This window comes from Ovis aries, chromosome 1 (assembly GCF_016772045.2).
Source record: "Ovis aries strain OAR_USU_Benz2616 breed Rambouillet chromosome 1, ARS-UI_Ramb_v3.0, whole genome shotgun sequence".
Lineage (NCBI taxonomy): Eukaryota > Metazoa > Chordata > Mammalia > Artiodactyla > Bovidae > Ovis > Ovis aries.
This window is the reverse complement of record NC_056054.1, coordinates 162,673,981-162,690,396: the sequence shown is the minus strand read 5'-3', so window position 1 is coordinate 162,690,396 and position 16,416 is coordinate 162,673,981. Positions and strand designations below refer to the sequence as shown.

The following is a 16,416-nucleotide window of genomic DNA, read 5'->3' as shown; positions in this document are numbered from 1 at the left end:
ACAGTAATAATCAAAACAGCATGATACTGACACAAAGACACACATACGGATCAATGAAACAAAATAGCTGAGAAATAAACCCATATATCTATGGCCCAATTCATCTTTGACAAAAGAGGCAAGAATATACACCAGTAAAAAGACAGTCTCTTCAACAAAGTGGTGTTGGGGAAGTTGGACAGCTGCATGAAAATCAATGAAGTTTGAACACACCCTCTCACCATATACAAAAATAAACTCAAATTGGCTTAAAGCTTTAAACATAAGAAATGATTCCATAAAAAATCCTAGAAGAGAACATAGGCAAAACACTCTCTGACATAAATCATACCAATGCTTTCTTAGGTCAGCTACTCCCACCCCAAGGCAATAGAAATAAAAGCAAAAAATAAACAAATGGGACCTAATTTGTAAGTTTTACACAGCAAAGGGAACTATAAACACACACACACACAAAGAAAAGCTACAGAATGGGAGAACATATTTGCAAATGATGCAACTGACAAGGACTTATTTGCAAATCTCTAATTGCATCCATGTTGCTGGGCATGGCATTTCATTCTTTTTATGTCTGAGTAGTATTCCATTGTGGAGAAGGAAATGGCAACCCACTCCAGTATTCTTGCCTGGAGAATCCCAAGGACGGGGGAGCCTGGTAGGCTGCCGTCTATGTGGTCGCACAGGGTCAGACATGACTGAAGCGACTTAGCAGCAGCAGCAGCAGCAGTATTTCATTGTATATACAATGCATATACAATTGTCTATTCCAAATATACAAACAGCTCATATAACTCAACAACAAGAAAACCAAAACAGCCCAATTAAAAAATGGGCAGAAGACCTAAAGAGACATTTTTCCAAAGAAGCATAGATGGCCAATAGACACATGAAAAGATGCTCAGCATAGCTAATTATGAGAAACACAAATCAAAACTACAGTAAGATACCACCTCATGTTGGTCAGAATGGCCATCATTAAAAAAAGCCTACAAATAACAGAAGCTGGAGAGAACTAGAAAAAAGGGAACTCTTCTACACTGTTGGAGGGAATGTAAGTTGGTGCAGCCACTATGGAAAATAGTATGGATATTTCTCAGGAAACTAAAAATAGAATTATCATATGATTAAGCAATCCCACTCCTGGGCATATACCCAGGCAAACTATAATTCAAAAAGATCATGCGGTGGGAATGCAAACTAGTACAGCCACTATGGAGAACAGTGTGGAGATTCCTTAAAAAATTGCAAATAGAACTACCTTATGACCCAGCAATCCCACTGCTGGGCATACACACCGAGGACACCAGAATTGAAAGAGACACATGTACCCCAATGTTCATCGCAGCACTGTTTATAATAGCCAGGACATGGAAACAACCTAGATGTCCATCAGCAGATGAATGGATAAGAAAGCTGTGGTACATATACACAATGGAGTATTACTCAGCCGTTAAAAAGAATTCATTTGAATCAGTTCTGATGAGATGGATGAAACTGGAGCCAATTATACAGAGTGAAGTAAGCCAGAAAGAAAAACACCAATACAGTATACTAACACATATATATGGAATTTAGGAAGATGGCAATGACGACCCTGTATGCAAGACAGGAAAAAAGACACAGATGTGTATAACGGACTTTTGGACTCAGAGGGAGAGGGAGAAGGTGGGATGATTTGGGAGAATGGGAATTCTAACATGTATACTATCATGTAAGAATTGAATCGCCAGTCCATGTCTGACGTAGGGTGCAGCATGCTTGGGGCTGGTGCATGGGGATGACCCAGAGAGATGTTGTGGGGAGGGAGGTGGGAGGGGGGGTCATGTTTGGGAACGCATGTAAGAATTAAAGATTTTAAAATTTAAAAAAAAATAAATAAATAAAATTGACTAAAAAAAAAAACAAAACAAAAAGATCATGCACTTCTATGTTCACAGAAGCACTATTCACAATAGTTAAAACATGGAAATTACCTAAATGTCCATTGATAAATGAATGGATAAGAAAGATGTAATACATATATACAATGGAATACTACTCAGACATAAAAAGAATGAAATGCCATGCCCAGAAACATGGATGCAATTAGAGATTGGTTAAGTGAAGTAGTTGAAGTAAATCAGAAAGAGAAAGACAAATATTATATATCACTGATAAGTGAAATCTAGAATATGACACAAATTAAACAGAAACAGAATCAAGAGTAGAGACTAGACTGGTGGTTGTTAATGGGGAGGGTGGTGGAGAGGGATGCATTCAGAGTTTGGGATTAGTAGATGGAAACTGGTATATATAGAATGGATAACAATAGGTTCCTACTGTAGAGCCCAGGGAACTGTATTCAACCTCCTGGGATAAACTATAATGGAAAGGAATACAAAAAAAGAATATATATAAATATAAAGCCCAGTCATTTTGCTATACAGCAATAAACACAAAACTGTAAATCTACTATGAATATTCTTCAACTAAAAACACAAACAAAAGACAGTATGGGGTGGCACAGAGTCGGACACGACTGAAGCGACTTAGCAGCAGCAGCAGCAGCAGCAGAGTTTTCTCTGATAAAGTAATACTGCCCTGGGGTTGAAGGAAGTGAGGGAATGAAAAAGGAGTCAAAGTGTTACTCAGTGGGTCACCAAGTACAAAAGTGTTGAGATGGGAGTCCATGTGACATGTTTGAAAAAGAGGAAGGAAGCCACTAGTTCTAAAGAGCAGTAAGCAAGGGAGATTTTGCGGGAGATGAAGTTGAAGAGAGCTTTACCCTGAGGCAGGGAGGGATTAGAAGGGAGTTCCCTGGTTGTACCATGGTTAAGAATCCATCTGCCAATGTAGGGTACACAGGTTCGATCCCTGCTCTTAGAAGATCCCACATGCCTCAGAGCAACTAAGCCACTGAACCACAACCACTGAGCCCATGTACCCTAACTACTGAAGCCCATGCCTAGAGCCTGCACACCATAAGAAATAGCAGAGCAGCTGCTACCCATTACAACTAGAGAAAGCCTGTGTGCAGCAACAAAGATGGAGAGGAGCAAAAATAAAAAGCGATTAGAGGGTTTTGAGCAGACTGACACAATCTGGTTAACAGTCCAAGGGCTCTTCAAGAGCTGTGGGTAGAAAACACACTACAGTGGGGCTAAGGTGGGAGAAAGGAGGCCAGGAGAGATGTTGGTGGGATGCGCAAGGGTTAGTGTTGTGAAGTGTTAAAAGATGGCTGAAATCTGTGATACATTTTCAAGGCAGAGCTGATAGGGTCTGCTGAAAGATTGATGGGGCATGAAAGAAATGTGAATCATGCTTTAAATGAGGGAAATCTGTGATTGCACCTTAAAGAATGACTTCATGACAATAGTTAATATCCATACCAATCAATGTTGGTCCCACTAAGGCAGCTGGTTTTTTTGGTGAATTAATGCACAAAGAGCTAGGTAGTGGTAGTAGTGACAACCCCTACAGATTATGAACATTTATCAGCAGGTTGGATGCAGTGTTCACATCAGGAAGCTGGGAAATGACTGCTGATAAAAGATCAACAGAAGGCAGAAATACAAGCAAGAAACAGCCAAATTCACCTAAGATAGGTGGAAACTGGTAATGCAGGATAGTTTAAGAAATAGCAATTGTTCAAGTGTTGGAAGAAGATACCTTCTGAAGGAAGTGTAGATTCATAAAAAAGTGGCTTATAATAAAGTAATGGTTAATAAGAATATAGGTGCTGAAACCAGAATACTCTGGTATTAATTTTGACCAAATAATTTAATCTGTCTTAATTTCCTTGTCTGTCAAGTGGACTTTTATCAATCTTGTGATAGCATTAGGAGGACTGAAAGATGATAATATAAATAAAGCTTACCTCAAGCTTATAAATTTTAATAACTCTTGCTTATTATTATTACCAAAGAGAGACTACCTTTCTTGATAGGATGAAGGAAGGGAGTTAAACATGATAGATTCTGGCAGGAACAAAATATCAAAGGTTTCCATTTAAACAAAGAACTGCATTAGACCACCTGGAAAGCCCTCACGCTTCAAGTTCTAAACAATCCCTACATAACACACTTTCCCATCCTGTGAGTTTATTTATTTCATCATGAAAGTGATAAATGAGGAGCTGTAAAGATCATAAATACCTGCCTTGCTGCTGTTTCCATCTTTCAAAAATCATCAGGAACTGTTACTTCGATTTAGTTCTGAATAAAGCCCTATGAAGTGTGAACTTGGGAAAAACTGATCATTTTAATTTTAAGATACATAATAGCCTAGGAAAAAGTCTTGTTTATGATTGTAGATGTTAAACTTCAGAGTGGCAGTTTAAAAAATGTCCACGGATTGGGTGCAAATTCATGATCAGAGATTTTATAAAGAATGAGGGATCAGTACCTATAAGACACAGAATTCCAACAATACAAACACAATTATCTATCCCAATAAAGAAAAAATTAGAAAGTGTACTAAGTCATTGCTGCACAGGGAGCTCTGAGCTCACACAGCTAAATTTTAAGGCACAACAACTTGGGGATAACATTGGAAAGGACAAGTCTATTGGCTCATCTAACTGAGATGAAGAAGGGCCTGGAGAATTTAGGAAAATGCACCTGTATAAACATAATGAAATTTAATAGGAATATTTATGAAGTAGGACTATGAGAAAACATATACAAGTCTAGGTAGATAATGCATATGGCTTATATAGAAACATAGTGTGGGCATATAAATAAAATACAGCCTTACACTCAGCATCATAAACTCAATTGGACAGAAACAGGCCTGGCTTAAAAGCAACTCCTTTGAGAGAGACCAGAGGGGATAAGCTGCTGGTAAACTGTTCCAGTGCCAACAGTATCTGGCAGATGTTCAAAAAGCAAATGCAAACCCAGGCTGCATTAATTGAGGCCCAGCAGGAAAGGTGCTAGCTCTGGTCTCTGTGCTGATTAGAAAATATTTGGAATATTAGGCTCAATTCTGAAAAGATTTAGAGAAAAACTCTAGTTCTCCCAAGGAAGGTTATCAGAATGATGAAGTATCCAGAAGTCATGTCAGACAGAAATGGTTGAAAGGTTTAGACAATTTAGGCAGTAAAAGGATGATTTATGAGGTTCACACATGTTGGCTTCAAATCTTTGAAGGGTCATGGAGTAGAATAGAAGAAGGCTTAGGTTTACTATGTATAATTTCCATTTTGCAGAACAAGTACCAGTGGGTAGTGTTGTAAGATTACATACAGGGCTATAAGGAAGCATATTCACAAAGATTCTCGATTTATTGGAACTGCTCCTAAGGGAACAGTCTTCTCAGTAAGGTAGTGAAGACTTTCACTGGCAGTGTTCTGATAAAAGGTGGATGGTCAATTAGAATTTATTTTATTTCATTTGCTTCTCATAACAATCATGAATTAGAAAGGCATTTTATGTTTATTTTTATTAGTTGCCCAATAAAAGCAAAAAAAAAAATCTCTGTTCTTTAGTCGTTATAAATTTTCTAAGTCATAAAAGAACGCTGAGCAATGAAGAACTGATGCTTTCGAACTGTGGTGCTGGAGAAGAATCTTGAGAGTCTTGTGGACTGCACAGAGATGAAATCAGTCAATCCTAAAGGAAATAAACCCTGAATATTCATTGGAAGGACTGATTCTGAAAATGAAGCTTCAATACTTTGGCCACCTGATGCAAAGAGCCAGCTCATTGGAAAACACCCTGACTCTGGGAAAGATTGAGGTCAGGAGGAGAAGGGGGTGACAGAGGATGAGATGGTTGGATGGCATCATCGACTCAATGGACATGAGTTTGAGCAAAGTCTGGTTGATACTGAAGGACAGGGAAGCCTGGCATGCTGCAGTCCATGGGGTCACAAAAAGTCAGACACATGACTGAGTGACTGAACAGCAACAAATTTCTCAAACAGCTACTATGATGAGGCAAATGGTAAGATTAGGCATTATATTGATATATGTAAAACAGCTGCTGCTGCTGCTGTCGCTTCAGTCATGTCTGACTTTGTGCGACCCCATAGACAGCAGCCCATCAGGCTCCCCCGTCCCTGGGATTCTCCAGGCAAGAACACTGGAGTGGGTTGCCATTTCCTTCTCCAATGCATGAAAGTGAAAAGGGAAAGTGAAGTCACTCAGTCGTATCCGACTCTTCGCGACCCCATGGACTGCAGCCTTCCAGGCTCCTCCGTCCATGGGATTTTCCAGGCAAGAGTACTGGAGTGGGGTGCCATCGCCTTCTCCAGTGATGTAAAACAGCACATGTACACTAAATGGCCCCCAAAATAAGATCTAGTGTTGAAATATAAGTAAAATAAAATTACCTTAAAGCTGATTAACATTGATAATCAACCTAAGCTCTTAGATGTGTGAAGAATAAATTAATGACTAATTTACAATGATTTTACATTAAGATATTAAATAAATTTCTTTTGTTAGACTCATTTCATCTTATGGCTTACTAGGTTTAAATAAAAAATAAACATATATATAATAATTATAGCCTCACGAGATGCAGGAACATTAAATTTTGAGCTCTTTAAAAAGAAAAAAGAAAATCATTTGTTGATTTGGGCAAAGTTCTTACTGTACTAACAAAAATGAAAGTTTATTTTTAATTACTAATTTTAAACAAACCCCAAATTTCATGGCTATCATTCCAGGTACCTAAAGCATTGGATTCTGAATTTTTCATGAGCAGCTATTTATATCATAAAATATTTAGAGATTTGGGCACATAGCGTCATTTTTCTTATCTTTATCAATTGAATATAAAAATTATATCTTTTTTTTACTTAATATTCATGTTTCCACCCTTTTATTGAATATCTATGACAGATCCTCCATATGTGTTATCTCTAATCCTTACATTAATTCTGCAAGATAGCTATTATTATTATGCATTTATTTTGTAGACGAAGAAAGCAAACTTCTGAGGATCAGGAAACTGCAGAAGGTCACTGAATGAATTAGCAGTAAAGCTGAGATTTAAGCCTGGGTCTGCCTGCCATCAGTCTGTCTTTTTTATTCATTTCATACTGTTTAGGGAGAATGGGTTGTAGAATAAAATCCATATATTATGGCAAAACAAGAAAAATTTAAACAAAAATTCTTTTCTGCCCGTTTTGACCTCCTCTATCCCACCACTGTGTATTGTATTTTTGCATTATCAACCAGACCCGCCCGCCCCCATGGGCAGAAATACTGCTCAACCATTAACAGGGACATTCTCCTAGCACAAAGACAACTCTTTAAAAGATAACATTTCTTCTTCAGCTTGTAAGGAGTCACGTGACCCACTATGATGTCGCTTAGATCTGGAATATACAAAAAGTCAATAATATGTAATTTGATGTACAGCCCTCAAAAAACTTATAGAACTGTGCCTTGATTTCTAACAGGTAGAATAATTTCCAGCGTTTTCTGAGATGCTTGTCCCAGGTTAAAAACCTCAAATTTGGCTCAAATAAAATTTTCCATTTATTTCTTAGATTGACTGGTTTAATTTTTTGTCCCCAAAGTGTAAAGCCCATCTTTCATTTCATTATTTGATTTAGAAAACTATGAAATTATTGAGTAAAAGGCACAAAAGTCTCGCCAGAATCTGTTGTTGATCCTACTTTCAGTCTACTGGTTGGGCAAAGGAGTTTCCAAGAATAAAAAGGAAAATGAATCTGACCTCTCTCACAAACTCTTTAAGTTGCAAGAAAAGGAGAAAATCTATATCTGATAAGATCATCTCATCTAAATATAGAGGAAATGAGCCATAAATTCAAATTCATTTTTGCAAAAACTGAATTGTGAAACCAAAGCTGGCATACTGCCTACATTTCTCATTATAAAAGATGTACTATGGCTGTAGAAGAGGAACAAAAACAGAAAAGGGGATGAGAGAATTTAAAATTCATGAGTTTTAATCTAAAAATACTAGGTTTTTGGTGAGTGAGGTGGCTGGCTGGGGAATGCCAGAGGAATTAAGAAAGGCATATACAGTAAGCAGTGTGCCTTGCATATTATCATGTGTGACTATGAGCTCAAATAGGAAGGACAATATATTAGGACGAAAAAACTCACTGATTTGACACTTTTTATATCCTTTTTTTTTTTTTTTTTTTTGGTCCTTTTGACTTTCTTTTACCTGTAGATGATTGCTGAGAAACCAACAGTTAAAACTTCCTGACTTTTCAAGGAAAAGGAAAAATATGGTGACCGTAAGCCAGGAGAAGAGAAAGCTGATAGTGGAGGCAGTAATGAGTTTTGTATAGATAAAGGGATAGAATATGAATGACAGGGAGAGATTATGCATTTCCACTGAGACTAGGGAAAGAGGGAAAGAGAGAGATTGTGCATTTCCATTGAGACTAGGGAAAGAAGGCAAGTCAAATATAAGAAGGGTGCCCTATGGACTTAGAGACACAAGAATGATTTTTTTCAGTGAAATAATGTTTCAAAATTATAGATACTCTGCAAGTGTTTCATAGAATGGTTTAGGTTCAGTACTGCCCTGAAAAAGGAATAGCCTTTCAATGACCTTTTTCAGCTCACGATTAAAATTTTGATTACTAGTTTTCTCATTATCTCTCAAGATATGTGTAGAATCTGACTTGGCGCTTTTAACTTGGGAATTTCTGTTTTACAGTCTTCTGCCCACAGTATTTCATTTTATGATGCAGAAAGTCAGGGGAGATAGATGATCTTGATAGTCTCCTCTGCAACAGAGCTCCTCACTTCATTTAAATGGAAATGTGCATTTTCATGGAAATTCAGGCCTGTATTGATGAACAAAGATAAGCTGCCACTATTAAATATAATAGTGATATTAAAAAAAGTGTTCTAGAAAACGTATTTTTAAAAATAGTAAAATTTACACTGACAGGAAAAACATTTTTTTAAGAATATATGCATAAGGCAATATGTATAGCCTAGAAATAGGATAAATTAAATTTTCTAAAATCTGTCCCATAGTATTTGAATGGTTATAAAGTTGAAAACCCAGGACAAAGGTTGTGAATGGCAGGGTGAATACATATGTCTTTGATAAGCACAGCGACTTAATATGAATAAACTAATTAGCACAGTGCCTTTTTATAAGTAGATATTAGTCATGTAATAAACATTTTCCAGTAGACTTGTTAAGAAATGTCATGGGTTAGGTGTGGTATTATTTTCCACACTCTTTTCTGTTTTAAAATTTTAATGTGACTATTTTGGGGTTCACTTTTTAATAACACATTTAAGAAATACTTGATATACATGGCTTCCCTGGTAGTTCAGACAGTAAAGAGTCTGCCTTCAATGTGGGAGACCCCGGTTTGATCCCTGGGTCAGGAAGATCTGCTGGAGAAGGAAATCACAATCTGCTCCAGTATTCTTGCCTGGGAAATCCCATGGATGGAGGAGCCTGGCAGACTCCATGGGGTCACAAAGAGTAGGACAGGACTGAGCAACTTCACTTTCATTTTAAATGATAATACATAGTTTCTCCCAACTAGAAACCTGCAAAGCATTCTTAACTATTTCTTTGCCAAAAAACATGCAGGTCATGGAGATTCTTCCTCAGCAATGACTTGTGAATCTAGGTATCCTTCTCACTGCTACTCTCAGTGGCTTCATGGGATCTGATATTAACATCTTTCACCTGACAGTTGCCAAGATCTGATATCTCACCTCTCTTTCCAATCCTCCCCACAACACTCCCCTCTCTACAGAATCTACATTTCCCCTTCAGTCACTGAATTTACTCTTCCAATGGGAATAGGGATACCTAATGCACACAGATGAGGAGGAAATGGAATCTGAGAAGAAACAAATAGGTGGGGGAAAAATAAAGAATATGAAACAACCAGAGGAAAGTATTTACAGTAAAACATTGGGCAAGTAACAAGTTGTGCAATTACATTCCTGAGGTTCAGGGCAGGTCATCCCAGTATGTGCCCCTCTGGCAACATGGAGTATTTTGAACTGAGGATAATCAAGGCCCAACAGACTGAAGGAGATCCTTATACCATTCCCTTAACTGTCTCAGCCCACTTAGATGGAGGGCCTGGTCCAGAAGAGAGCTAACACAAAGTTAACTACAAAGACTAAGGGTTAGTTGCCTAAACTTGCAGGGGAGTGGGGGCAGGGCCTAGAGATCAAATTCTTCTGTAACCCATCATCTCTGTAAGGCTTGGCAAATGTTTGCTTACTGAAAGTCTGCTCTTTCTATCCTCTATGAATAGTCTTCCTTCCTTTGAAACCCCAGACCCCACCCTCTTCTTCTCAGCTCAAAATGGCATACAAGCTTCAGTTGCCTGCCTGTCAGGGGGAGCCTCTCGTTATCCTCTGTGGGGTTTTTGTAGTACACAATTAGATTTGTTTTCTCCTATTAACCCATCTTACGCCAATCTGGTTAACAGACCAGCCAAAGACCCTAGAAGGATAGAGGAAAACTTTTCCTCCCTTACAATGTCATGAATGTTAGAAAACTATTAATTCCTTAGATTGATGATGATGATGAAAGTCACTCAGTTGTGTCCAACTCTTTGCAACTCCATGTTCTATACAGTCCATGGAATTCTTCAGGCCAGAATACTGGAGTGGGTAGCCTTTCCCTTCTCCAGGGGATCTTCCCAAACCAGGGATTGAACCTAGGTTTCCCACATTAGGCAGATTCTTTACCAGCTGAGCCACTAGGGAAGCCCAAGAATACTGGAGTGGGTGGCTTATCCCTTCTCCAGTGGATCTTCCTGACCCAGGAATCAAACTGGGGTCTCCTGCATTGCAGGCTTTTTCCATACTGCTGCTGTGGGAAGTACCCACATATTCATTAGACTTTCCCAAGTAAATAGAGTTTTAGGAATGTGACTTAATGAAGTTAACCAACAGTAGAGTAGTACAGGCCAGGGGCACAAAGAGGGAAGTTATAACACAATAGCTTTTTCTCATACAGCATTTTTATTTTTATGATTCTTCTGAAGATAGACAGTAAAAGATCACTTGGCCTATTGTTTGAAAGTTGAAATAGTTGAAGATGAATAAATATAAGAGACACTGATGTTAACTCTATATATCTATACTTCTTTCTTTGCCAAATGGAAAGAATCCCATTGTGACTTGTAGAGTTCAGACAGGTTAGGGAGATCATGACATTAAAATAGTCTCTTTAATAGTTATTGCTTGCTTTGGCAGTATCTGTCATATTTTTATAGGATAAAATTATATTTTGGTTAAAACCCAAACAATAAAGAAAAACTGAATGTATCTGCTTTGCAAACTACAGAATGTCACCTGCACTAGCCATCTGGCTCTACAAGGATTGAGTCATAAGCCACTGCAGCCACTGACCTCTAATATACCCTAAAAGGATTTCAGGGTAGAGATCAGGAATGAGGCACTCTGTGCTCTGGGAAAACTGGCAGAACAAGACTTCAGTGAGTTAATTTTTTGGAGAAATTTTTTATGAACCTGGATTCTTGTATCTTCCCAAACTTAGAAAAGCACTAAAACCATTAACTAAGATAATTGTGCCTCATGACTGGCAGCTACCTTCTAGGGAGATAGGACATGTTTGTCTGGTTGTAGGTACCCCATTTGTCAAATCCCCATTTACTTTTTCATAACAGTTTCTCAGAGCTATTGAGAGGCTGTCTTCCAGGCTACAGTTTTTAATAAGACAATGAATGAACTCAATTTACAGTTTCTAAATTGTGCTTTTTTTTTTCAGTTGACAGTTTACACCTCAGATACTTGATGCTTATCTCTCAACATTATGATTTCAGACATTGGTGCTTAATCTATGCACAAAAGTTTATAAGAAATAATTCTCCTGAATCCCCATGAGAATGGAATAATACCAAATAAAAGCTCATACGACTTTTTCTCAGGGGCCAGAGGAAGAAAGCCAAATATAGGGTTTAATGGAATCACTCGACCTCCTTTTTTTTCTATTTCTCTGCTGTCTTAAGGAAACGAACTCCCAAACTAAATGGGTATAATCAGTCACTCTTTTCAATTATGCCTTTAATGCCTATCGATACACTTTATGTTGGGCAGAAGAGAATAGAGAATCTGGTTCCATTCCAGGTTCTTAATCTTTCTGATAAGACAGCCTCTATGGCTATAAAGCATTAAGATTTAAGTGTATAGGACCCTTGTGTCAGCTTTCAGAGTGAGAACAGGCCTTGGAGGAGATATGACCCATGAGGCAATGGGAGTGAAATGACATAAGAAAGGGCTCTCTTCAAATATTCCTGAGTTCTCAATACAGTGCTAGCTCTCTGTATATCTGGGCAACAGTCAGCTTCTTGGGTGTAGTCAGCCAGAACTTTGAGTTTAGAAGGGTCCTGCTGTTTGTTGAATGCTCTGTTGTCACCATCTTGAAATTCTTAATAGTCTTTTTAACAAAGAACTCTACATTTGTTAGGGCAAGGAAGCCCGGAGTGCTGCAGTCCATGGGGTTGCAGAGTCAAACACAACTGAGTAACTGAACAACAATAACTACATTTGTTGTTTGCACTGGTCCCTGCAAATTATGTAGCCAGTCCTGGTGAAGAAGAGTTTTGAAATAAAGAAAGCCTTAGCTGGAATGGGATGCTCTGCTCTCTCTAAAGGATTACACAGATACCTAGCACCTAGAGGAGACTGACATCGTCCTTCAGGATCCAGTCTTTCTCTATTTAGTAGCACATTCTGCTCCTCCTTTTAGCTGCATGCATGGCTGCCCAATCAGAGATTATATTTCCAAACTCTCTTGCTTTTAGGTGTATCCACATGATTGTATTTGGATTATTGATTCCTGTTTGCTATTTCCAGGTTATTACTTTTAAGACAAAGCTAATTTTCCTAAAGGCAAAGTGAAAAAGCCCAAACCCCTTCCCTTTCCTTCTCAGAGATCAGAAGGTAGCTGTGCTGGTGATTAGCCTTTACCATTCAGAGGAGGAAAACATGCTAGGGGAAGGCAAAGCAAAAAGTAGGAGGAACTCTGGTCCTTTCAAGACCTTCTGAATGGCAGCTTCTCTGACAGCACGGATTATTCATCTTGTCCTTTGGACAAGGACTTGAAAGAGGAACACGTTTTTATTCTGAGGTCTCTTTGTTATATCGGCTTGGCCTCTAACCCAACTGTACAGAAGAAATTCTTCGGGACTGATTCAAAATAAATTTGTATTTATCTAGAACAACGGAATAATATAGTGTTCTGAGCATTTGAATATTCTACATAGGGACAATCATTAGTTTGCATTAAAGTGATATAAAAATATATTGAACCAAATTTTATATTCAGTGAGTCTCAGAAGACTTCTGAATCTTGCAGAAGCTCAAGGTCATCACTGTGAATACTAATTATAGTATATGTCTGTAGATGCTGGGGAGTAAGTACAATAACCTATGAAAAAACTCCTGAAGTTGCATTTACAAAATAAATTCCTCTAACAGGATGTTAAAAATGTTTGTGAATTTTCTCATTGTTTGGAAACTTAATTTGGGAAACTGCAATACTTTTTAAAACAATAACATCATATATACAAGATAATTTTACTTTGCATTAAATTTTTTTCACTGACTAAACCTGCTAAGATTTAAAATATTATGTTGATAAACCAGTTACAAAACCATCAAGGAATCATAATTTTGAAAGTGTAGACTTGAAATTTACCTGCCCCAATGACTCTCTCAATGCGTATTCTTGACGGATCAATCTCCTTTGCAAATTCATGGATTGCTAGGGATGGGTCTTCATATGTATCTGGATCTATGTAAGTTTTAATTCCTGGGAAGCGTACTGCAACAGAATAAAAGACTGAATTAGTTTAAGAGTATTCTAGCAAATCACACATCCTGTGAATAGTTAAAATGAGGAGTGACATACTAAAGTTGTCATTCTTTTTTTTAAATTGAAGTATAAATGACTCACAATATTATGTTAGTTTCAGGTGTATAATATAGTGATACAATATTTCTATACATTATAAAATGATCACAACAATAAGTTGAACTACCATCTGCCACCATACGAAGCTATTAAAATTGTATGAACTATTGTGCCTGTACTGTATATTACATAATCATGATTTATTTAATAACTGGAAGTTTGTATCTCCTAATCCCCCTCACTTACTTCACTCATCCCCTCATTCTCCTCCTGTCTGGCAATCACCCGTCTGTTTTCTGTATTTATGAGTTTGTTTCTGTTTTGTTATGCTAGTCCATTTGTTTTGTTTTTTAGATTTCACATATAAATGAAATCATATGGTCTTTCTGTCTGCTCTATTTTACTTCATATAATACGCTCTACATCCATTCATTTTGTCACAAGAGGCAAGATTTTATTCTTCTTTATAGCCAAGTAGTATTACATTACACATATACATCACATCTTCTTTATTCACTCACCTATGGATGGGTGAATAAAGATGACACTTAGGCTGCTTCCAAATGAGAGTTATTGTAAATAATACTGCTTTGAGCTCAAGAGCACACACATTTTTCAATTTAGTGGTTTTGTTTTCTTCAGAAAAATATCCAGAATTGGAATTGCTGGATTGTATGATACTTCTATTTTTAATTTTTTGAAGAACCTCCATACTGTTTTCCATAGTATCTGTACCAGTTCACCCTCCTGCCCAGAGTACATTAGAGTTTCCTCTTCTCTATACCTTGTCCACACTTATTCTTTGTTGTCTTTTTGATAATAAATATTCTGACATGTATGAGGTGATATCTCATTGTGGGTTTGATTTTTATTTCCTTATGATTAGTGATGTTGAACATCTTTCCATGGGTCAAATACCCATCTGTATGCCTTCTTTATAAAAATGTCTATTAAGCTCCTCTGCCCATTTTTTAATCAAGTTGTTAGGCATTATTATTAATAAATTCAATTATCTTTTATAATTATTGTCTTTTATAATTTTGCACCTCCCCATGCCACCCATTAACTACTTGGAATCAAAATTATATTTGTATAACTGTTGATATAAAATGATCTGGTGGTTTCAAAGAGAGTGAGCTGACAAATTCCATAAGAAACATTTTTATTATATTTCTGTAAAAAGTTTAATTGGCTCACTTAGCCACTCAGTTCAGTTCAGTTGCTCAGTCTTGTCCGACTCTTTACAACCCCATGGAGTGCAGTACGCTGGGCCTCCCCATCCATCACTAACTCCCGGACTTCACTCAGACTCATGTCCATTGAGTTGGTGATGCCATCCAGCCATCTCATCCTCTTTTGTCCCTTTCTCCTCCTGTCTTCAATCTTTCCCAGCATCAGGGTCTTTAAAATGCATCAGCTCTTCGCATTTGGTGGTCAAAGTAATGGAGTTTCAGCTTTAAACATCAGTCTTTCCAATGAACACCCAGGACTGATCTCCTTTAGGATGGAATGGTTGGATCTCCTTGCAGTCCAAGGGACTCTCAAAAGTCTTCTCCAACACCACAGTTCAAAAGCATCAATCTTTTAGCACTCAGCTTCCTTTATAGTTCAACTGTCACATCCATACATGACTACTGGAAAAACCATAGCCTTGACTAGATGGACCTTTTTTGGCAAAGTAACATCTCTGCTTTTTAATATGCTGTCTAGGTTGGTCATAACTTTCCTTCCAAGGAGTAAGCGTCTTTTAATTGCATGGCTGCAATCACCATCTGCAGTGATTTTGGAGCGCACCCCCCCCCCCACCAGAAAAGAAAAAAAAAAAAAGTCAGCCACTGTTTTCACTGTTTCCCCATCTATTTCCCATGAAGTGATGGGACCGATGCCATGATCTTCGTTTTCTGAATGTTGAGCTTTGAGCCAACTTTTTCACTCTCCTCTTTCACTCTCATCAAGAGGCTTTTTAGTTCCTCTTCACTTTCTGCCATAAGGGTGGTGTCATCTGCATATCTGAGGTTATTGACATTTCTCCTGGCAATCTTGATTCCAGCTTGTGCTTCTTCCAGCCCAGCATTTCTCATGATGTACTCTGCATAGAAGTTAAATAAGCAGGGTGACAATATACAGCCTTGACGTACTCCTCTTCCTATTTGGAACCAGTCTGTTATTCCATGTCCAGTTCTAACTGTTGCTTCCTGACCTGCATACAGATTTCTCAAGAGGCAAGTCAGGTGGTCTGGTATTCCCATCTCTTTCAGAATTTTCCACAGTTTATTGTGATCCACAGAGTCAAAGGTTTTGGCATAGTCAATAAAGCAGAAGTAGATGTTTTTCTGGAACTCTCTTGCTTTTTTGATGATCCGGAGGTTGTTGGCAAATTTGATCTCTGGTTCCTCTGCCTTTTCTAAAACCAGCTTGAACATCTGGAAGTTCACGGTTCATGTATTCCTGAGCCTGGCTTGGAGAATTTTGAGCATTACTTTACTAGCATGTAAGATGAGTACAACTGTGTGGTAGTTTGAGCATTCTTTCGTATTGCTTTTCTTTGGGATTGGAATGAAAACTGACCTTTTCC

The 16,416-nt window shown here is 37.8% G+C and overlaps 1 protein-coding gene across 2 annotated transcripts in view; it reads right to left on the bottom strand.

The window, feature by feature from the left end:
* EPHA6 (EPH receptor A6) overlaps nucleotides 1–16,416 on the bottom strand; it is a 985,602-nt gene that overhangs the window by 277,822 nt on the left and 691,364 nt on the right. For both annotated transcript variants that reach the window (XM_042230510.2, XM_060404157.1), the window contains exon 10: nucleotides 13,626–13,751. In XM_042230510.2, coding sequence (XP_042086444.1) covers nucleotides 13,626–13,751 — 126 coding nt within the window. The remainder of the gene's footprint in view (nucleotides 1–13,625; nucleotides 13,752–16,416) is intronic.